This window comes from Pungitius pungitius, chromosome 7 (genome assembly GCF_949316345.1).
Source record: "Pungitius pungitius chromosome 7, fPunPun2.1, whole genome shotgun sequence".
NCBI lineage: Eukaryota > Metazoa > Chordata > Actinopteri > Perciformes > Gasterosteidae > Pungitius > Pungitius pungitius.
The window spans coordinates 21,179,028-21,201,252 of NC_084906.1; the positions used below are offsets into that span (position 1 = coordinate 21,179,028).

Genomic DNA, 22,225 nt, shown 5'->3' on the forward strand with positions numbered 1-22,225 from the left:
AAACCAGAACTACTGGAGATCACTAAACTTTAACAAAGAATCGTCATCATTTGAGATAAAACAATCAAAACAGAAGCGAAGCAGCATCTAAATAAGATATAAGTCTCATCTTTGGTGTTTGGATTCATCTCCATGTAGCAGCGATTCCATCTCACACACAACAGATATAAATCTTCTAGAAGGATCTGCCTCGCGCACACAAAAACCGCCCGGAGCGCCAGAATTCTGACGCGAGTAAAAGATCCGACCTGAGACTCCAGAAGCTGCTGGTGAACGTCTCTGCAGCAGAACAGTTAGAAGGAACGTCTGCTCCAAAAGGCCCCGTCGACTCGGCTCATTAGTCCCCCCACCCCCCCCTCGCTCGGGACGGGCCGGGAGAGTCGGCGCTCCGGTGGAGGCCTCGGTGCGGGTTTGGACCGGAGCTAAAAAAACCTCAAATAACCTTGACAGCAACACACACACAAACACACACACACACACACACACACCAGAGAGAGCAAAGCGTGTACTAGCAGTTCTACAGGAGGGGTTCTTACCGTGGGTCATAGAGATGAAGTTCTCCACATCTCTGCCACCACACACACACACACACACAAATAATCAACTGACCGGCTGCACTCACACGTTGGGAGTGAAGAGGAAACCGTGTGTGTGTGTGTGTGTGTGTGTGTGTGTGTGTGTGCTCGCTGTCACTGGGTGCCACTGCCCCCTTTCTTTCTGTCCCCTCTGCTGCAAATCCCCGTGTAACAACCCCCCCCCTCCTCTCCCCCCTCCCTCTTTGTCTCTCTTAACAACAGTTGAACATTTTTCAGCCATAATTTAATCTGGAATATTAAAAAGGCTTTTTTTTACAACTTGGCATCGAATCCCAAAAAAGTAGCGATGCTCTTATTGTGAAGGGAAAGCCCCTCCCTCAGCTAAGCGAGGGGGGTGAGTCACATCATTGATCACTTTGTACCCTAAAATCACAAAGCCGCCAAAGGTCAGGAGGTCGTACGTGATGATGATGTCACAATGGCAGTAACCTGAGTGTTTGTGTTCATAAAGAGTTTAGAACCCTTCCGGATTTATTTGCACTAACACACAGGAAACTATACAGATGTTTATTGGTGCTTTATATATACATCATTCATTGTATTGACACATGTACTGCGTGTACTATGTGTTGATAAAGCACAACATATTTTGACTTTTCTTTCCAAAACTTTTTACCATATTTATTTTGACTTTTTCATTCATGACGTTTTTAAACCTAATATTTGTTTACTTTTCTTTCCATGACATTATTTGACTATTTTATTTGAATTCCTTTTGACTTTTCTTTTCAAAAAAACTTTGACATATTTTTGTTTTTTTCATGACATTTTCTTTTTCCAAATGCTTTTTCTGTGATATTTTTCAACCTGACATATTTTGACTTTTTTTCAAAACATCTTTTTGAAATAATATTGTTTAGGCTTTTTTATCCATGACGTTTTTAAACCTAATATTTGTTTACCTTTTTTTCCATTACATTATTTGACCAAATTCTTTGACTTTTATTTTTAAAAACATGTTGACACATTTTTTCATGACATTTTTTTTTCCAAAACATTTTTGACCAAATTTATTTTGACTTTTTTTTCCAAAACGTTTTTTGACCCAATTTAATTTCTTTTTTTCAAACATCTTTTGACCAAATTTATTTTGTCTTTTTTCAAAACATTTTTTTTTACATAATATTGTTTAGGCTTTTTTATCTATTACGTTTTTAAACCAAATATTTGTTTACTTTTCTTTCCACGACATTCTTTGACCAAATTCTTTTTGACGTTTCTTTTCATGACATTTTCTTTTTCCAAATATTTTTTCCGTGATATTTCTCAACCTAACATATTTTTACTTTTCTTTCCCAAACACTTTTGAACAAATTTATTTTGACTTTTTTTTCCAAAACGTTTTTTGACCAAATTTAATTTGTCTTTTTTCAAAACACTTTTTGAAATAATATTGTTTAGGCTTTTTTATGCATGACTTTTTTTTACCTAATATTTGTTTATCTTTCCATGCCATTATTTGACCAAATTCTTTTTGACTTTTTAACGTTTTTTCATGACATTTCTTTACCCAATTTTTTTTCCGTGCTATTTTTTTGACTTTTTAAAAACCTGCCGTTGTACTGACAGCTAGCCCCTCATTTCTGGTTCTGGTTCTCTCGGGCCTTCCTTCCCTCCAGTGGGTGCAGCAATGCATTGTGGGTCTCTAGCAGTGTGGAGTCTCTGCTACATTACTCCTGCTCTCTAGGTTGCTAGTTTGTACGTTTTCTGCGTTCTCACCTCGTTGTGTTCTGACAGAAGCCTGAACAGGGAGCACTTTACACTCACAGCACTTTATAGTTTGCCCTTGCCGAAGAAATGGTATTTTCTGGACTCTTGTTGTTCTGGGTCCGAACCCATGATGGAAAGCACTTAAAAGATGAAAGCTAAATGTAATGTTGCTGCATCAGGATGCCGCGTAATAATTACTTCATTCTGCTCTCTGAGATGGAATCTCAGAGTGAGGCGCTGACGCAGAAGCATAAGAGGAAGATGCAGGAGGCTGTAAGCGTCTCCTCAGTTAAAGATATACCTTTATTCAGCAGCTTAAGATGAATCAAACATATACAATAAAAAAGTAAAATATATATACTCTATACATATATGTAGATACTGTAAATATTTACTCAACCAACATACAGATCTATATAGATGCTTTTAATATGCACTCATGTGTCTGGCAGTGTGGTCGATGTGAGAGGCGTGAATCTGACGGCTGTCATAACGCTTCCCCCCCCTCCCCGTTTTAACCGCTCTATCCGTTCATCGTTTGTGTGTCCGGGGGGGAAGCTTAACCACTAAACCAACAGGGCCTCCGTGAGGGACAAAGGGGGGGGGGGGGGGGGGGGGGGGGCACACAGGGACTTACCTCATGCTCCATGACCAACACACCCCAGGCTTCGTCGTATGCTTCTCTCTCACACCCCCCCCCCCCCCCTTCCCCAGATACGTGACATACATACTTCACTTCCTGTTAAGTTTTGGGGTTCTCCACCCCCAGTAGTGACACCTTTACCTCTGAGGTTTTATTCCATCTGTCAAAATTCCATTTGTAATGTGGCAGGCGGCAACCTCCGGTTCTTCAAAGTGAGGTCAAAGCTTCATGAGTTAAAGCTGCACTCTATGTAGTGACCAGCAGGGGGCGGCTCCTCTGCTCCCATAGACGTCTATGAGGAAATGACTCTACTTCTGTGTAGTGACCAGCAGGGGGCGACTCCTCTGTTCCCATAGACGTCTATGAGGAAATGACTCTACTTCTGTGTAGTGACCAGCAGGGGGCGACTCCTCTGCTCCCATAGACGTCTATGAGGAAATGACTCTACTTCTATGTAGTGACCAGCAGGGGGGACTCCTCTGCTCCCATAGACGTCTATGAGGAAATGACTCTACTTCTGTGTAGTGACCAGCAGGGGGCGACTCCTCTGCTCCCATAGACGTCTATGAGGAAATGACTCTACTTCTGTGTAGTGACCAGCAGGGGGCGACTCCTCTGCTCCCATAGACATTTATGAGGAAATGACTCTACTTCTGTGTAGTGACCAGCAGGGGGCGACTCCTCTGCTCCCATAGACGTCTATGAGGAAATGACTCTACTTCTGTGTAGTGACCAGCAGGGGGCGACTCCTCTGGTCCCATAGACGTCAATGAGGAAATGACTCTACTTCTATGTAGTGACCAGCAGGGGGGACTCCTCTGCTCCCATAGACGTCTATGAGGAAATGACTCTACTTCTATGTAGTGACCAGCAGGGGCGACTCCTCTGCTCCCATAGACGTCTATGAGGAAATGACTCTACTTCTGTGTAGTGACCAGCAGGGGGCGGCTCCTCTGCTCCCATAGACGTCTATGAGGAAATGACTCTACTTCTGTGTAGTGACCAGCAGGGGGCGACTCCTCTGTTCCCATAGACGTCTATGAGGAAATGACTCTACTTCTGTGTAGTGACCAGCAGGGGGCGACTCCTCTGCTCCCATAGACGTCTATGAGGAAATGACTCTACTTCTATGTAGTGACCAGCAGGGGGGACTCCTCTGCTCCCATAGACGTCTATGAGGAAATGACTCTACTTCTGTGTAGTGACCAGCAGGGGGCGACTCCTCTGCTCCCATAGACGTCTATGAGGAAATGACTCTACTTCTGTGTAGTGACCAGCAGGGGGCGACTCCTCTGCTCCCATAGACATCTATGAGGAAATGACTCTACTTCTGTGTAGTGACCAGCAGGGGGCGACTCCTCTGCTCCCATAGACGTCAATGAGGAAATGACTCTACTTCTGTGTAGTGACCAGCAGGGGGCGACTCCTCTGGTCCCATAGACGTCAATGAGGAAATGACTCTACTTCTGTGTAGTGACCAGCAGGGGGCGACTCCTCTGCTCCCATAGACGTCTATGAGGAAATGACTCTACTTCTGTGTAGTGACCAGCAGGGGGCGACTCCTCTGGTCCCATAGACGTCAATGAGGAAATGACTCTACTTCTGTGTAGTGACCAGCAGGGGGCGACTCCTCTGCTCCCATAGACGTCTATGAGGAAATGACTCTACTTCTGTGTAGTGACCAGCAGGGGGCGACTCCTCTGCTCCCATAGACATCTATGAGGAAATGACTCTACTTCTGTGTAGTGACCAGCAGGGGGCGACTCCTCTGCTCCCATAGACGTCTATGAGGAAATGACTCTACTTCTGTGTAGTGACCAGCAGGGGGCGACTCCTCTGGTCCCATAGACGTCAATGAGGAAATGACTCTACTTCTGTGTAGTGACCAGCAGGGGGCGACTCCTCTGCTCCCATAGACGTCTATGAGGAAATGACTCTACTTCTGTGTAGTGACCAGCAGGGGGCGACTCCTCTGGTCCCATAGACGTCAATGAGGAAATGACTCTACTTCTGTGTAGTGACCAGCAGGGGGCGACTCCTCTGCTCCCATAGACGTCTATGAGGAAATGACTCTACTTCTGTGTAGTGACCAGCAGGGGGCGACTCCTCTGCTCCCATAGACGTCTATGAGGAAATGACTCTACTTCTCTCTAGATTTATTCCCTCATTGTAAACATGAGTTTATGGTCTCAGTCTCTAGTTTCACACAGACAGACACACGCTCACACCGGTAAAAGAAGATAGAAGATAAGAGATATATAAGGTTGCAATGTGCAACGATGGACAGATGTGTTGCTGGTGTAAAGTGTAAATAAATCAGATGACACGACGACAACAACAGCAGCTGGAGAGGTTCTGGAGGAGGAGGAGGAGGAGGAGGATGATGAAGGGATTAAGGTGCTCGATGCAGAGAGATGACACAGTCTGTTCATTGGTTCCTCCTCTGCAGACGCTCCTGGAAGGATTATGAGGAGTTACAAGGAGGAAACTCTAAATAAAGATGCATAATGATGAATTTGAGAGAGAGGAGGCTTCAGCTCCTCTGCAGCACAGCCGCCGTCATCTTCACTTTTCACGCAGATGACCAAGTGCAGCATTTATTCAGTGAGATGTCTGTCAGTGTGTGTGTGATCTGATATTAACGTTTCACTATGCACAAAAACTAACAGTGTCGCTTTAAACAAGTGTTATTATTATGTTATCAGATTGTAAAATTGTTATTCATTAATGTACAATTCTATAAAATCAGCCTTTTTGTACATTTGGTTGGTTAATTGGCGTGCAGCTCGCTGCTTCTGTTGATCAGAAGCCTCACATGGGGGGAAGGTTCTGTTTGAGTCGCTCCGTCCAACAGCCGGGGCCACGAGGTGACTTCCCGTCAGCCGGTGGGCAGACAGTTACCATGACGACCAGCCCAGCAGAACTCGGGGCCTTTTTTTTCGTAGACGTAATTACATCAAATTGCCCTGCGTCTGCCTTCACAAGTCATTTCCAGTGTGGCACGAATACGATCCTTACACTTGTAACACATATATTTTTAATTTGTAAACCCCAGTCAGAAGGGAGTAATGGTTTCATTTATTTTAATTTAGTCAGTGTGATGGAGTAAAAACAGGTTTCAGTTTCAGACACATTGAGGTGTCACAAAATATTCAGTCAACAGATTAATGAGACTTTTCTGTCTGTGTGGAAGAATGTGGTCATATGTTCATGAAGCAATGACTGAATGTTCAGGTATGCTGCAGGAGAGAGAAATATATAAATAAATAATGATAACAACAATAACAGGCAAAAATATCTCATAATAAAGATCATAATAAAGCAATGTAAACTATGAGGTAAAATAAATGACAATATAATAATATAGTAATGATAATATTGTCTCCATTCATCAACAAATAATGATAATAAAAGAGCAACATAATTACAAATAAAAATATTACTGCTTATGATATAAGAATAATGCAAAAACCAAATACCAATATTGATTATACGGTTGAGTAATGCGTTATTATATTAATGGTGCTAATAATGAGACTCCTACCGGTATGAAGGTAAAGTAAATAAATAGAGTACTTGTCAGGCGAGTGAAGTACATTTGCTGAGTGTATAAAAATAGCGTTTTATTCTGAGGGAGTTTCCGGAAGGAGGAGAGAAAGATCCGTGTTGTGTGAACACGACCAGCTTCGTGCACATTGCTGTGCAGCGCCTGCATCCTTCATTTTTCACGCATCCTTCTCCTCTTCCCACACATGTTCCCTCTCTCCTCCCTCGTTGCGTTGCTTGGTAACTGCGGTGGGATGTGAGCTTCACATCAGCTGTGGAGGATCACGTTACTGTCACGTAGACATGTTCAAGGTTCAAAGTATTAGGCAAATAAAAATGAGCTTAAAAGTATAATTGTTTTGAATAAAAAGTAATTAACATTAACATTCATGTTAAAACATGTCACGATCCGTCTATTTAACGTCCTCAAAGCTCCACTTTGTGTCTCCCTTTCTCCTGAATGTTCATCAATAACAGCTCGTTTCAGGGAAATCCACATGAATCAAGTTAAAGTGGATTAATGATTCAAACACCAGGGGTGTGCTTCACTCTGCCGGAATGAAGACATCGCTGCAAACGCTGCCAATAAAACTCTGTGTGATCTAAAAATAAATCAAAATCTCAGATATTAAATAGCTTCGGGGTAGATATTAAATCATCTTCTGTGTGGAAAACTGCAGCGATGAATTATCAAGGAAACCAAAGGCTGGCTGAGTGAAAAGTTCAGTGAAAGGTCACACAGAGAGTTTCTCCCTCATTCAACTTGTTTTATCCAGTAAAATAAACAAAGGAAATGAAATCTGTCGCTTTAATGTCTCAATATCTAAATAACTATTGTGAGGTATTAAGATCATTATCTTGAGATATTAATCATTTCATTTCTCATGGTAATGACTACAGGACTTCTGTCTCCGTCTGTAACTCTGATTTGACTCGTTAAATCGCAGCATCTTTGGAAAACAAAGGTCACTGCTCAGTTGCTAATGACAACCTGCAAGACTGAAATCATTTCTGTGTGTGTGTTTCTGCGTGTTTCCCGCCTCATTCGTAGGCATCAGTCGCCCCCTGCTGTTTCTCACATTCTTTGATTTCTGAAATATTTGAGGTTGCCATGCCAACCGGTGAGGTGCATTTCTGGAGTCAGTCAGTATATTTAGCATCCACATGTGATCATGGAAACCAGTTGGATGTCTTTTTACAGCTTTTGTTATCAGCGAGAATTAGACATTACCAATGAATATGAGCACGCTGAAGTATTCAGATGCTTTACTTCAGTAAAAGTTAAAGTAATTAAATGTTATGAAAGTCAAAGTACAATTGGGGAAAATTAAAATGTCCCCTGGGAATGTTGTACTATTGTATATTAACTGCATATTACCGTTAATATTCATGCCCTTAATTAAAAACACTTTTTAACATATTTTTACAATGTGAACTATTTGTTGTCATTTTGAAAATGTCAACATTTAATGTGACATGATTCCTATTAACTGCACAGTAAAAATCCGAAGCTAACGATAGCTAACGAAGCTAATGATAACTAACGATAAAGACACAGAAAGAGTCAAAGTTGTTCTCCATTAGTGTTTTATTCATACAGTGAGGGTGCTCATACATTATATTCACTTTTCTCTATAAAATATATCACCCTTCATTCCTGAAAACAAAACTAGATATAAATAATTTAGGTTTCATCTGAAAAGAAGCGACTCATTTTCAAGTGTCAACCAAGGCAATCAGCTGGATCACATTCTAGTAAACACGTTGTTTTACTTCTATTCATTTTAATGTCTATCAAAGCCACAATGCTCCGACACGCGGCCCAAAGACAAAGATCATTTGGGTTTTCCAAAGTACAAATAACGTTAAATTACTGAAGCCACAAAAAAGAGTTTCCATGTGAAGGGAAAGCAGAGACGTGATGCTACAAGAAGGAGGGTTCAGAGGTTTAAGGGTTTATATGATTCCACCACAGTAGTTTCTGTTCCTCTAAACATCTACTGTAGTAGAACCTGATACTCAGAAGAAGCTGATACAAACGCACTGTAACATCTGAACTGTGCCTTTAAGGAAAGTGAGAAGGATTTATGCTTCACGATGTCTGTCAGACAATTTCTCTCTGGCTCGGGTTTTTTTTTCTTCTTGTCCTTCTTCTTTGTTTCCTCGTTGAAATGACACGCTCCAGGGTCGTCATGACAACGCTTCAGCAGAACAGCGTTTGGGTGAATTATTATTATTTCATTTTGTCCCAGGCATCATAACAGATCGCTGTGGCCAGAGGCTGAGTCGAGGCTGTCTGCAAAACAGGAACAAGAAACTGATCATCATCCCAGAAAAAATGAAAAAAAAGCAAATAAATACATATATCTGTGGTTAATCAATAAAGGTATCAGCTCACAACATGAAGAAATGTGCGTCAAACCATTTATCAGGTTCCATTGGGTTGTATAACCACACAGTAACATCTGCCACACACACACGCACACACACAGACACACACACGATTCAATAAAACATAGACGTGTACCAGACAAGTCCAGTGACATATTTCTGTTTTGGGGCAGTCTAGGTTTTTTCACGGGGGGTTTGCGATTTGGGGGCTTCTCAACGTTATTCGGGCTTTCCCGTTCAGTTCCTTCAGTGAGGACAAAAAAACACACAAATCAACAGTTAGCTACCGAGGCTTCACACACAGGTACAAACATGAATGATTCATACTGTGAAGACCGTGATGGAAAAAAGGAGGAATCAAACCTGCGTCACATGACATGGCCTTCCGGTTCCTCTGTGGTTTCACCGGGGCCGGAGGTCTGTGCCCTTCTTCACCTGGACAGGTAGAGTTGAGTAAAATGAGTTCATATGGAGTGAGGAAAACAAGATTGGTAAATGCTGGCCCTCTGGTCCTGAGAAGTGAAGTCAATGACAGTTTAAATGTTTACAGACTGAATTCTATGTAGTGACCAGCAGGGGGCGACTCCTCTGCTCCCATAGACGTCTATGAGGAAATGACTCTACTTCTGTGTAGTGACCAGCAGGGGGCGACTCCTCTGCTCCCATAGACGTCTATGAGGAAATGACTCTACTTCTGTGTAGTGACCAGCAGGGGGCGACTCCTCTGCTCCCATAGACGTCTATGAGGAAATGACTCTACTTCTCTCTTGATTTATTCCCTCAGTAAACATTGTAAAAATGAATCTATGGTCTCTAGTTTCAAGTCAATTTAGTGAATTATGGACCATTGGTGGACCATATGGACCACCACATATGATCAAAGAGCCGACTGTGATAACGCAGCGAGGACGTCCTCGTTGGACTTACCTTGACTTGCTGCTCTGGTGGGGAGTCCGTGCACAAGCCTGAGACCTGGAGGCGGCACAGGAGGAGGAGGTAAGCTCCTCTCATTGGACGGTTCTTTAGGAAACATCACGTACGAGGATGTCTTTGGCTGTTTTTATGGACCGGAAATAAAAGAAACATTAATAAATCAAAACGTACCTAAATAATTCTTTATTTACACAGAACAAGCCACACATGCATACCTTTTCTGGAATCGGGGGAGGATGACCCTCAGAGTCTCTTCTCCTTTCCCTCTCTTTCGTCTCCGTCTTTCCGCTGTCACACTCCACGTCTCCTTCCTCCTCTGTACCTACGAACCAAACAAGAGGTCACAAAAAGGTTATGTTTTTTACAAACATGAGATTTCCACTCCGCACAGCGCAGCGGTACCTGGCAGAACATCCGCGCTCTCCAGGCGGCGCCTCGGCCTCAGCTTGGACAGGTAGGGTTTGCTGCTTTGCGGCGGTGGGTCGGGTTTAGAGGCACATGGGCCGGCCCGTCCTCCTCCGCTGCTTTTCCCCCTCTCAGCCAACCCTCCGCCAGCGTCGGTACACGCCGGCCTGTCTTCCTGCTGACACCAATCTGCCACCTCGGGGCCCTTCGGAGGATCCCCGTCTTGTTTGGGCGAAGGCGTCCGGTCTGACGGGTATGGTGGCAGTGGCCTGTGGCCTAGAGGAGGCGCCGGCCTCTCTGTCCTCCCGCTCGCCCGCCGGCCCTCGGCCGGGTGCTCTTCTGGCGGGCCGTGCTCAGACCACGACCTGTCGATCTGCCTGCCGCCAACCCACTGCCGCTCCATCTTCCTGTCGATCTGCCGCTGGGTGTGCCTGTCCACGGTCCACTGTCGGCTCTCGGCCCGGTAACGGTCGGCGGTCCTCTCGGCCCGGTACAGGTCGGCGGTCCTCTCGACCCGATGTTTCTCGCCGTCCTGCTCTGCCTGCCTCGCCTTCTCCTCGGCGGCCCTTTGCCTGTCGTCCACCCAGAACCGGTCCGTCTCCTCCGGAGGCTCAAACACAGAGTCCGCTTCGGATGTCTGCTGAAACACAACGAGAGGAGGCGAGGAAGAACTTCTGGTTCCGGCGAAGGCTTGTGGCAAGTCAGGTCTAGTCTCTAAGTACGCTAAGGGACTAACCCTAACCCTCAGAATTCACAGGAACAAGTACTGTTTCTTAAACATAACTACTGAAGCATACGTAAGGAACATAAGAAACGTTTATCAACCTGCTGGCTAACGTTGACTTTACCTCTCTGGGAGAATAAAAGTTGCGTTTGCTTCCTCCCGTGCCCGGGGGAGTGATGCCCGGGGGAGTGATGCCCGGGGGAGTGATGCCAGGGGGAGTGATGCGCTGGGCAATGATGCCCTGGGGAACGATGCCAGGAGGAGCAATGCCAGGGGGAGTGATGCCCTGGGGTGTGATGCCCGGCACCAGCGGCAGACTCAAGACCAGAGCATTCTTCCCCAGGTGCTCATTCATTTTCACATCAGCCCCTTCGCCGGGGGATCCGGCTCTGGCAGCGGACCTCGGGGGCTGAAGGAGGGTGTAGACGTTCTCTGTGGCCGCCCTGAAAGCAGACGTTAGGGCGTCATGAAGAACCGTCGCCAGGACCTCACTGCCTCGGTCTCTCATGTCAACAGTTGAAGGAAGAAGCGATCTTTCTTTGCTGCTGGAGGTAGAATATGGAAAGACAATGTCTGCTTTGTATGTGTGCAGGTGATTTCACCCTATCGGCCAGTCTTATTGGCTCCTGGCAAGTTGGCACCATTTATCATTAGCTGTTATTATCACCGCGGATATGAAGACAACTGGAGGTATTTGATACTGAAGAATTTGGAAAGTTGGCCCCGCCCCCCCTTTTCACACAAACCCTGAGGTTGCCGTGGCAACAAAGTGGCATCCGTCCACGTAGACCTCAGCTTCGGCCTCCGGCCCCTGAGTTTGGTGGCGGTTCCTACGGAATCCAAAGATGGCCAGCATGTTCCTCCTCTTCTTCCTCCTCAGTGAGTGGGCTTTGTGTAGCGAGGAGAGCTGGCTGGAAGAGGAGGAGATGCTCAATCATCTCCTGCTACACGTTGATCAATCTAAAGAGCACTCCTTCGATTGTGGGTGCCATCGTATTACAGGGGGTTATGAAGGCGTCACATGTCAGAGGGCCAAACCAGGTCCTAGTTCTCCTTCTCTTCATTTAATGGAACAAACTTTAAAAGCTTTTGTGTTGTTTTAGAACAACCTCAACTCCTATAAATTGTCTACAATAAACTGTGAAGGCAAAATACAGACAGTCTGACCTTTAAGTTAACCTAAATTTGAACTCCCACTGACAATACAAGTAGTTTAATCTATTATGTTATATTATTCTTTTTGCCCGTTGGGACCTGTTGTAAAGGGATGTTCGAGGATCCAAGTACAATAAATGAACATTTAAACATAGTTTTACCTGTCAGGGAGAACTCTTTTAGTGTAGAAATCTGGGAGTCCGTCATCAAGAGGACTTTTTCCTCCATTTTCAATGCAATGCTGCATAAACACACACAGAAACTCTTTAATGTGGGTCAGTATACTCACACTGGTCTTTATCTAAAAATGTTGCAATGAAACTAATCTAATTGCAGTTCTCCACATTGTGTATATTAAGCAGGCATGAACATCAGTGAATGGGAGGATGGATAGATGGATAGGGATATTTATATATATATATATATACCCATCTTTCAATGGATCAGTTAGATAGGTAGATGGATAAATATACAGAACCCGTCAACCACCTCATTCAATTGACTGATCATTGGTACTGTAGATGGTCAGTACACTGATTGGAGTGGCATACTGGGCTTCTTGTGTCTCTTTGAGGATCAAACCCGCCTTACGCTATCAGAGGGGGCGTGGCATCCCTTGTGCCTCCGCGGAGGCCTTGGCCGAACCCGAGTCACGTGATGGAGCGGCAGGCCGTGAGTGGGCAGCTCTGACAGGTCCTCCCAGGATGCCGAGCGGGACAGCGGCGAGGAGTAGGGCGGCACGGAGGGCGGTGGCGAGGAGCCGGAGTCGTCGCACAGGCCTGATGGCAGGGAGACAGATCACAGAGGACGTGAGAGGAGAGAAGACACAGAAGGTTCGTGACAGAGTAAAAACATTAACAGACATCTAAGATAGAGAGCGGAGGCTAATGGAGGATTCACAGCTGCACTCACTCAGCCTGGTGGAAACGGGTCGTATTCGCCTCGTCCTCGAGCTGCGCTTCTTAATGGCTATTGTGTCCTGGGAGGAAGAGAACGATTCTGAGATGCTGACAGAAAGCATCAGAGAAGAACACTATACGAACCACGGAAAGCTGAAAAAAGAAGGAAGGAGCTCGTCGTGCCGGTAGATAGCTAGTAGCATTTAGCTGCACGACTAGCCGGCCTGTTGGTCGAACTCTGGTCCAACGGATTACGGCAAACATTGCTCAGAAAATACCCAATGACCCAAAAACAAACAGTATAACCAGGAGAACTTTTTATGGTACCACCTTTGTCGATGTTCCACGCAAACAGATTCCTCAAAAGAGGAGCTAATGCTACATGGGACGAGACAGCCCAATAGCTAACGCTACTATCAAGGATTGTATTCACTAAACCCAGATTCTTCCCGCCAAGCTGCGTTCCTCGCGTGTTAACGGATTATTGGTGTGGTTACAATCACTAGAAAAGTGCCTGATATCAGAGATAAGAGAGGCCGCGTGCACACGTGTCCTAACTCACGATGCTGGTGCCGAGTTCCTCGTCCGTGATGTCCAGAGAGTCTCGGTATCTGTTGGACCTCCAGCCCAACCCGTCCTCTCCCGTCACGTCCCAGCGCTTCAGATGGGACACCTGCCGAGTCTGAGAAGGACAGCAGCGCTCTTCAGTTTATCCATTTGTGTCAGGCACACAACATCTTTTTTTTAACCAGAAAGAAAAGTTGCATCTACCAGGGTCTTGTGGGTGGCGTAGAGATCCTGCAGGATCTGGTCTACAATGGAGTTGGTGAGATAGGAAACCACCGACAGCTTCACTTCCCTGCTCGGTGAGAAGAGGCAGAGACGGACAGGACGAGGTTAAAGTGAGAGGAGGCTGTTCCCCTCTACCGCTCTCGGGCGTTTGCTTACTCTAAGGCTCGGTGGATGTCCTGCGCTGCTCTCTCCATCAGAGCCGTCCGGATGGCGGAGCGGGGGACGGACACGCGCTCGGAGACGGAGGACAGCGGTGGACTCAGCCTCTCCGCCGCGGAGGACGACAGAGGGCAGAGCTCGCGGCACAGTGATACCATCGAGTCCACGATCACCTACGAACAAGACGGGGGGCTGCGATCAGTGACTCGAGCGTTAGATCCCGGTGCAGAAAGACGTCCTACGAGATCTACCTGAAGCTCTTTGTCCGCCGCCTTGGCGAGCTCGCTGGCCAGGGAGTCAAGCCGCTGGCGCACCGGCCCGTCCACGGACAGCACGTGAGCCAGCTCGCACAGCGACGGGTACAGCTGGTGGAGGACGGGACAAGCGGGTTCACATCTCCGTGTTTAAAGCGTTAAAAGTACCGCGAATCACACTCACGGCGCGGGAGCTCCGGGCCTCTTTCAGCACTTGTCTGGCAGCTTGAACCTCCTCCACCTCGCCGGCACCTCGCAGCACGCTCACCTGCTGCTGGACGCGCACGCAGAGGCGCTCCATCACCTAGCAAACAGAGGGGCGCAGGAGTTACCAGGCATGGGGGGGGGTCACACGCACACACCGGTAGAACCCCCCGGTACCAAGTAGAGGGCGCTACCTGCTCGGCGGTGCTGGTCACCAGGCCCTGGTGCAGCCGCAGAGCCTGCCGCTGAGAGAAGCGCTGCGTCTGGTTGTTCCTCACCAGCGAGCGCTGGATCTGTGCGGGCGGAGGGGGGCGTGGTTACTGGAGACAACAACAACAACAGCGCGAGGACGGGCGGACAAAGAGGACGAGGACGCGAACGATTGCAGATGGCGGCCACTAGAGATGGTCTCAGTCTCTAGTTTCAAGTCTTCAATACAGATTGATGTTAATTTTACATTATTACATTACATGTAATAAGCTGACGCTTTTATCCAAAGCGACTTACAATAAGTTCATTTAGTAAATGATGGTCCATTCTGAGTCAAACAGACCATGAAGCAGGGGATGCTTTAGGGCGGGTCTTACTGGGAGTGTCTCTTCGTCACTACAAACCACAATCCAAGACGGCGACTGTACAATCGGCTTCAAAACCCATTGAGTGACTCAGGGCGACTATGCCCGCTTCTTATAAACTGAAACGTGTTTTCAGGGCGTTTAGATGGTGGGGGCCCACCTTGGTCAGTGCCTGCTCCGTCCTCTCGGGGGCGCTGCGGTACGCCTGGCTGATGTCGCTTAAGGGCAGAGGCATGAACTGCAAGGTGAAGTTACTGAGAGAGAGGGAGGAGGGAACAGAGGAAACACATCACATAGTATACAGATCTGTTTACCGACCACGTCAAAGTTCAATGATCTCACTGCTCGAGTGCTCGGGCCACATCCAGGAACCCCGCCGCAGAGGTGTTGTTCCGATCCCATGTCACGCTCCTGGAGGGCCACAAAAAGAAGGTGAGTTTCATTATTAAAGCCCCCCCCCCTCCACAGAGAGCTCTGGAGAGTGGCTGGACCTGAGCGTGGTGTTGATCTGCAGCGCTTTGCTCAGCATCTTGGCCCCGATGTCGTCCATGCTGTTTCCGCTCAGGTCCACCTTCCTCAGGCACGTGTTGCTGCCCAGCGCGTTGACCAGCACGGTGCCGCGGGAACGCAGCCGCGAGTCGGCCAGCGAGAGGGACTGCAGCGCCTGGGGAGGGGGGGGGGGGGGGGGAGAACCCACACGATGGGAAGAGAACATGGGAGCCGTGAGAGCGAAGTGCAGTAAATTTGCTGCGGACACGACGAACGTGCTGTCTGCGTGAATTATTCACTGTGTGTGTGTGTGTGTGTGCGACATAGACACTGTGCCTGCCATAATAATTCATGAAGCAGCAACACGTCGACAGAGAAATGTGATGCAGAACTTATGTCCTTGGAACCTAAAGGGGACACGTGGTGTTTACATCTTTTCTACTTGGATGACATCATCATCATGTGTTACAGCGCGAGGACACTTCCTGTGATTTCACTCACACATTCCTCCTCCTGCATGAGATGAACCAGCTTCTGCAGGACTTCATCCAGAACCCTGGAGACACAACAAGGCAGGGATGAGCTCGAGGAGCAGGAGGAGGAGGAGTTCCAGACGCAATAACTGCAGCGAAGCAGCACCTGTTTTTGATGTTGAAGTTCTTGCCCATGTAGAGGTGTTTGAGGGAGGCGTGCCTGGAGAGGGCCGGCAGCACCGTGAGCAGGTCCGCATCGAGGCCTGTCATCACACACACACACACACACACACACACACACACACACACACACACACACACACACACACACACACAGCTGAGCATGTGGCTGTTCATGGACAGCAGACCCTCACACAGGGTCGTGGTGCCACATACCGTTATCCGACATATCCAGAGTGCCGATGGAGGAGACTCTGGGGAAGACCTCCTGGATCACAGCCGCTCCTGCAGACCGGAGCTGTATGCGTAATATATGAGTCACTTTTTCAATGTAGTAGGAAACCATAGAAGGCTTCTGGTTATCTTCTCACTTCAAGCAGAAACACAACACAACCTCCATTTCCTGACTTCAGTGTGTCTCGCTGTGTGTGTCCCTGTTACAAACCCTCTCTGAGCATCATCACACATCTTCTGCTTCATCTGTCATACTAAACCACAGACATGTCCACTGCCGTGAACAGGAAGTGACCATATATGGACTGACATAGAGACCTGTCAATCAGCGTGTAGCCCCGCCCTACAGCCTGTTACCTCGCAGCCACTGATGTCCAGATGAAGGTCATTGATATGAGGATTGGAGGTTAACCCGGCGAGGACAGCCCTGTGGACACGGAAGGATGCAAGAAGTGAGTTTCGGACCGACCGGAGGCCGCTTCGGGCGAAGAGAACGCGGCGCGGCGACTACCTCAGAACGTCGGGGGGCAACTTCATGGAGGCCAAGCTGACGTACGTGAGGCTGAAGGCTGAGCTGAAGAACTGGCGGAACAGCGGCAGTGTGTCCTTCGCCTTCCTGTCAGGGTGTAAAGAACCAGAACGATTAGATTATGCAAGGAGGGGATAATGGATGAGATGGGGGGATGACGTAAGCACGACACACTCCCAGATCAGGGGTGTCCTTTGTGGTCGCAGGTAATCTTTAAAACAGAACTAACCGGTGGGAGAAGGAATTTTTGGAAAGATTGAGAAAGGAAAGATCAGCGCAACACCCCCTCAGAAGAGCCCCAAGTAGCTGCATGAAGACACAGGGGAGGGAACGGTTAGTCCAGGCTACACATACATATCTACATGTGTGTATGTGTGTGCATTTCTGTTTAAACGTACTGAATCCACGCAGCAGTCTGTGCCCGACAGGTCCAAGTGGACCAGGCAGTTGGGCTGAGACAGGAACAGGTACAAGTTCTGGAAAGAGAAGAACATGCTGTGTTTAGATGGAAACGTGCCGTATGAATAAATGGAGCTGGGAGGGTCTTTTTGGTGGTGCTTTCTGACCGAGGCGTCCTCCCCCGATAGGACCCCGGGGTTCTTGCTCAGGTCCAGGTGCAGGAGGGAGTTGGAGTACTCGTCACTGGAGCACAGAGCCTGAGAGAGAGACACCACTCCTGAGAGAGAGAGAGAGAGGTTGCACATCAGTACACCTCTTGCACATCTGCAGCAGCAGTGATCATGTGAGGGAATGTGCAAGTTCTCCACTGGATACACAGTGAGGAGGGTCCAATGAGGAGCCAATGAGGAGCCAACGAGGAGGCGCAGCTGGGTCGGAACATGAAAGGACAGAGGGGAGAGCTCCTCGGGAGGGAGACTCCTCCAGAACGTCAGAGGCTTTATGCTCCCAAAATAAGAATCCAATCCAGATGCTCATTTGTAAAAATACATACAACGAAGCAGAAGGGCCCAAACCTTTGGAAGTGAGCGAGGTCTTCGAGAGGTTGAGGTGGCGTAGTCCTTTGCTGAGGCGACACACCTGCTGAATTAGGTTGGACACACCTGCAGCGATCACACAAGAGGTCCCCTTGTTACCATCAAACTAGTGACTGGCGACCGCCGAGCAGCTGGTGTGTTATCGTACCCTGGTTGTCCAGCGAGTTGTGGGCCAAGTTGAGCGAGTGGATGACGGACGCAGGGTTCTCTGAGAGGGCCGCCGACATCTTCTGTGGGAAGTCTCTGTGAAGTGGGTCCACAGTTTGTTTCAGAGAGAGATTTAGCTCCTCACTTCCCCCCCAAAGCCCGGCTTGGTAATGCTGGGTAATTTACCTGTGTGAGCTCATGTGTGCATGGAAGGTAAAAGGTACCCGAGAGATCGAGACTCACGATTTTAACCCGGCGTTCTCCAGAGTGAGCTCCTCCAGGCTGGAGGACTTGCTGACCGTGTGCAGGACCTGCTCAGTGACCTCTGAGCCCTGAGGGGATAAGGAAACATTCTCACTAAACTCGAGAGAACTGGAAATGACTCAATCGAGCACCAGCGTCTCCTGTAGCCCCGCCTCCCCAAAACACACTGCGCTACTTACTATCCGCAGGTCTTTGCAGTACAGCTTAGTGAACCAGGTGTTGTACGCCATCGACGCAACAATCACCGCCAAATCCCTTGGGAGAAAAAGAGGAAACCCGAGGTCAACGAGGTCAACGAGGGTGCGTTCACTTGTGGGAGGAGTCAACGCTCTCTGCCCCTCACCTGCTCTCCAGGTGGCTGAAGTCCAGCAGGTTGAACTCCCGGCTGTCCTGGGAGTGGTAGATGGTGTCCACATCCTACGGGGGGCAACATTACCCATGAGGCTGTTGTGCTGCAGTGTGTGACCCCCCCCTCTCCCCCTCCCACACCCCTGTTTTGTGGCCAGCGCTGTACGTAGCACTCAAAGCACTCAAAGCGCTCTCACAGCTCTTACCCACTGCACTTCCTCCTTGCAGCTGATGCCATTATAGTCGCACAAGGCGGAGTACGTCTCTGAGAAGCCTCCTGCGAGAGGAAGGGGGGGCGGGGAGCAGGGGGGGGGGGGGGGGCAAAGACAGAGAGTAAACAAAATGAGACAACGCGAACAGCTGCTTCCTGCAGACGAGGCAGGAAGAGGAACACCGAAACATTCGTCCCAACGAGCCATCGTTTGCGGGGCGGAGCTTTTTTTTCCACAAACATCTGGCAGACGGTGTGACATGAACGAGCCCCCCCCCCCCATCCTGCCACCACCCACCCCCCCCCACCCTGCCCATATCTGATGAATGATAAGGTCTCCTTTACCACAGGCCCTCTGAGTCTCCACCGAGGTCTCCGAGCTGGGGGAGTACTTCCTGCTGCCCTCAGAGAGGTCGCTGTCCGAGTGACAGATGGACGGGCTGCAGAGACGAGAGACCTTTACCGCTCAGATCCGTGAACACATGAAACATAAACCCTTCACCGCTTCTTTGTGACAGCTTACGCAAAGATGGAGTTGTTGAATATTCGGGACAAAGCGAAGTTGACGTGTCCAACCACCTGGTTGAGGTGTTCCCGAGACTCGAACCTCAGTGAGAAGCTGGACTTGTCGGTGTCGATGACGACCTGGAGAGGGGGCGGATGGGGGAGGGGGGGGGATCTTGTATTTCACTTTACAAAAAAGCAACACCCCAGTTTGTTCTATCAAACGTCACAAAATGATGTCCAAAACCACAAGATATTCTCTTTTATATGACAAAAAAACTAATTTTTCAAAGAATTGGGAAAGTTGCTATCGTTACTTTAACTTTTTGATCTTTATTTAACCAGGTAAAATAAATTGAGAATCAATTCTCATTTACAATGACAATTTACAATGGATGCATCATGACATTCTGGTTAACGCATCATAATCTTTTCTGTAATTAATCTCTTCTGCGAATGCTGAAATATGAAAATCCAGGCGAGTATAAAGATAATATTTCAGCATCTGTGACCTCTGACCTCGCCTCAGAGGTCACGTCCAGACTCACCTGGTGCTCGGGGTGGGAGTTCAAGGCTCGGATCTCCAGGAAGTTGAAGGTAGTTTCTATCTGTTGTCATGGAAACAGTGGACAGGGTTAATATGTCGCTATGAGCGAAACAGATTGATGCTGTAACTGCAGACGGAGACGGCGACCTTAGCGGGAGTCTTTGGCGCCAGGAAGTAGAGGCGCCATGTTGTGAGGACCTGGGGAGAAGAAAGGGAGAAAATGTAGCGAAAGTGATTCAAGATCACGAAAAGTTCACTGCTCTGTGAAGCTGGGAGGTGGTCCCAGGGGTTTCCATGGCGACGAGGAGAGGGAAGCGAGTGTACCAACAGCACCTCCCCCGCCACAGGCCCCCCACCAGCACCTCCCCCCGCCACAGGCCCCCCACCAGCACCTCCCCCCGCCACACCTGTAGCGATCATCTTGTTGTTTTCACAGAGGTGCAACGAACACCCCCCAAGACCCTGTAACCCCCCACGCTGACTTCCCTTCACAGAGACAGACAGGGGGGGGGGGCTCACCAGTATTCTGTCCTCCGTTCGGCCACTTTTGGCGTCCAGCTTGATTCCGTGGAGGAACTTGATGGAGGGTTTATCGATGGTCCTCCGGATGCTTTCTGGGGGTGAGACACAGGTGAGCAGGTGTGATTACTGAGGATCGTCTTCCTGTGGAGTCTAAGAAGTGGACGCAGTGGTCGTTGGGTGGAGAAGATCGGCTCCCTGTCTGAGTCGATACTGATCAATCAAACCGCCTCGTGACCTTTGGGAGGAGGGGCCTTTCCTCGTCTCCATCCCATAAAGGGGGCGGGACTTGGACGTCCCGGTGTTTCAGATTAACAAATAATCAGTGAAGGTCCCCGTGATTTCGTTACACTTTGAGGGGGGGCTCAAACTGCGCTCTGGAGTCCCCCACTTTTCTCCTTAACTCAATTTAAAGTGAATTTTAGTCTCATGACCAACACGACGGGAACACTAAGAGGGTCCAAGAATGAATCTCCATCACTACATTAAGAGGAGCATTCATTTATATTATAATAATGCCCCGCCCCCTTCCTGTCCGTCCATCAGGTGACTGCAGGGTGTGGGGGGGAGACTCCACCAGTTTAATCCCCACATCGTGGCTAATTGAGCCATTAGGACTAATCAACGCAGCGTCAAACCCCGAGCACGTGTAGGAGCTCGCGTGCACGCGCGCATGTACGCGTGCGTTCACTACAAAGGCTGCGCGGGGACTTTGTTGTTGTTAGAGAAATAATATTATCAAACAGAACATGACAGGGTTGGTCTGTAGCTCACGCACGCGCATTGTGCACGCATGCATTCACACGGCGCTCCGGGGGGGGGACCGGGATGAGACGCTCCGGGTTCGGGTCCAGAGGGAAACCGGCGAGTCCACATCTCCGCCACGCCCCTTCCCCTCTGTGGCCTAGAGGGGTTATTTTATTACCTGATCCTCCCCGCGGGGGCACATTCACCGCTAAAGGTGTGGGGGGTGGGGGGGGCATCATCAGCGAGGACAAAGCGGAGCCCGGAGAGAGAGACCGGGAAGGTGCAGCTCGGGACCGACCGATGCGTCGGTTCGGTCGCCAGCCTGCAAAATAAAAGCATCCCGGACGCGCTAAAGGGGGGAGGGGGGGCGGGGGGTCCAACCGGATGGACAGAAAACGCTCCGTCTTCACCCACCTGTCATTTCTTTGCTCGCACCCACGAAACCGGAGGCAGTGATCTCCTTGGTAGCCATGTCGGATCCTCTCTCCTATCGCCTCTCCTCCTCTCCTCTCCTCCTCTCCCCTACCTCCCCTCCCTCCCTCCCTCCCTCCCCCCTTTCGCTCTCTCTCTCTCTCTCTCTCAGTAATGGAGAAGAAGCTCTCTCTCTCTCTCCAGCATTCCAGCATCCGACTGCCCGACGCGCTTCCTGGAAGAAGCCCTGTGGATGATGATGATGCGGAGGGGGGGGGGGGGTGGGGGGGGGGTAACGAGGTACCTGCAGAAGATCTGCACTGTGCTTCAATCATTTCAATAGAGCCTATTTCCTTAAACAATTGTACTTAAGTACATTCTATTAATACATAGACATTTCATACTACTGAGCGAGTTGTTCATCATCTGGGAACCATGATTTGTTTTTGTTGATTTATTTCACAGGAGATAAATCTGAGGTGAGGTTCACCCTCTGGGAACCACGCATGTGTATGAAACGTTTATTCAAAGGTAGTTGAGGTCCTTTGAATCAGTCTGAATCAAAGTGGACCAACAGATATATTGATCCAGAGACACAAATCATCAATATATGGATGGTTTATTATTCCCTCGTTGTATTT

At 48.5% G+C, this 22,225-nt stretch overlaps 1 protein-coding gene across 2 annotated transcripts; it reads right to left on the bottom strand.

Moving 5' to 3' along the window:
• Positions 1 to 8,330: 8,330 nt before the first annotated feature.
• LOC119216783 (capping protein, Arp2/3 and myosin-I linker protein 3-like) lies at positions 8,331 to 21,702 on the bottom strand. Of its 2 annotated transcripts, XM_037469916.2 has the most exons (40): positions 21,588 to 21,702; positions 20,427 to 20,521; positions 20,055 to 20,105; positions 19,909 to 19,968; positions 19,380 to 19,501; positions 19,202 to 19,296; positions 18,852 to 18,922; positions 18,641 to 18,714; positions 18,477 to 18,552; positions 18,277 to 18,365; positions 18,035 to 18,129; positions 17,866 to 17,952; positions 17,458 to 17,567; positions 17,290 to 17,367; positions 17,121 to 17,197; positions 16,874 to 16,978; positions 16,720 to 16,789; positions 16,345 to 16,426; positions 16,115 to 16,211; positions 15,977 to 16,031; positions 15,478 to 15,650; positions 15,329 to 15,397; positions 15,147 to 15,240; positions 14,606 to 14,704; positions 14,392 to 14,511; positions 14,205 to 14,318; positions 13,951 to 14,126; positions 13,774 to 13,861; positions 13,565 to 13,684; positions 13,016 to 13,082; positions 12,695 to 12,882; positions 12,265 to 12,344; positions 11,695 to 11,859; positions 11,073 to 11,391; positions 10,222 to 10,861; positions 10,035 to 10,141; positions 9,814 to 9,940; positions 9,250 to 9,321; positions 9,023 to 9,130; positions 8,331 to 8,791 (listed from the first exon to the last, which is right to left on the bottom strand). In XM_037469916.2, exons 1-40 carry the CDS (start codon positions 21,643 to 21,645, stop codon positions 8,751 to 8,753), a joined length of 4,614 nt encoding a protein of 1,537 aa, XP_037325813.2. In that variant the 5' UTR covers positions 21,646 to 21,702; the 3' UTR covers positions 8,331 to 8,750. The 2 variants fall into 2 exon arrangements, with proteins under 2 accessions (XP_037325813.2, XP_037325814.2); XM_037469917.2 differs by lacking the exon at positions 9,023 to 9,130.
• Positions 21,703 to 22,225: the final 523 nt, after the last annotated feature.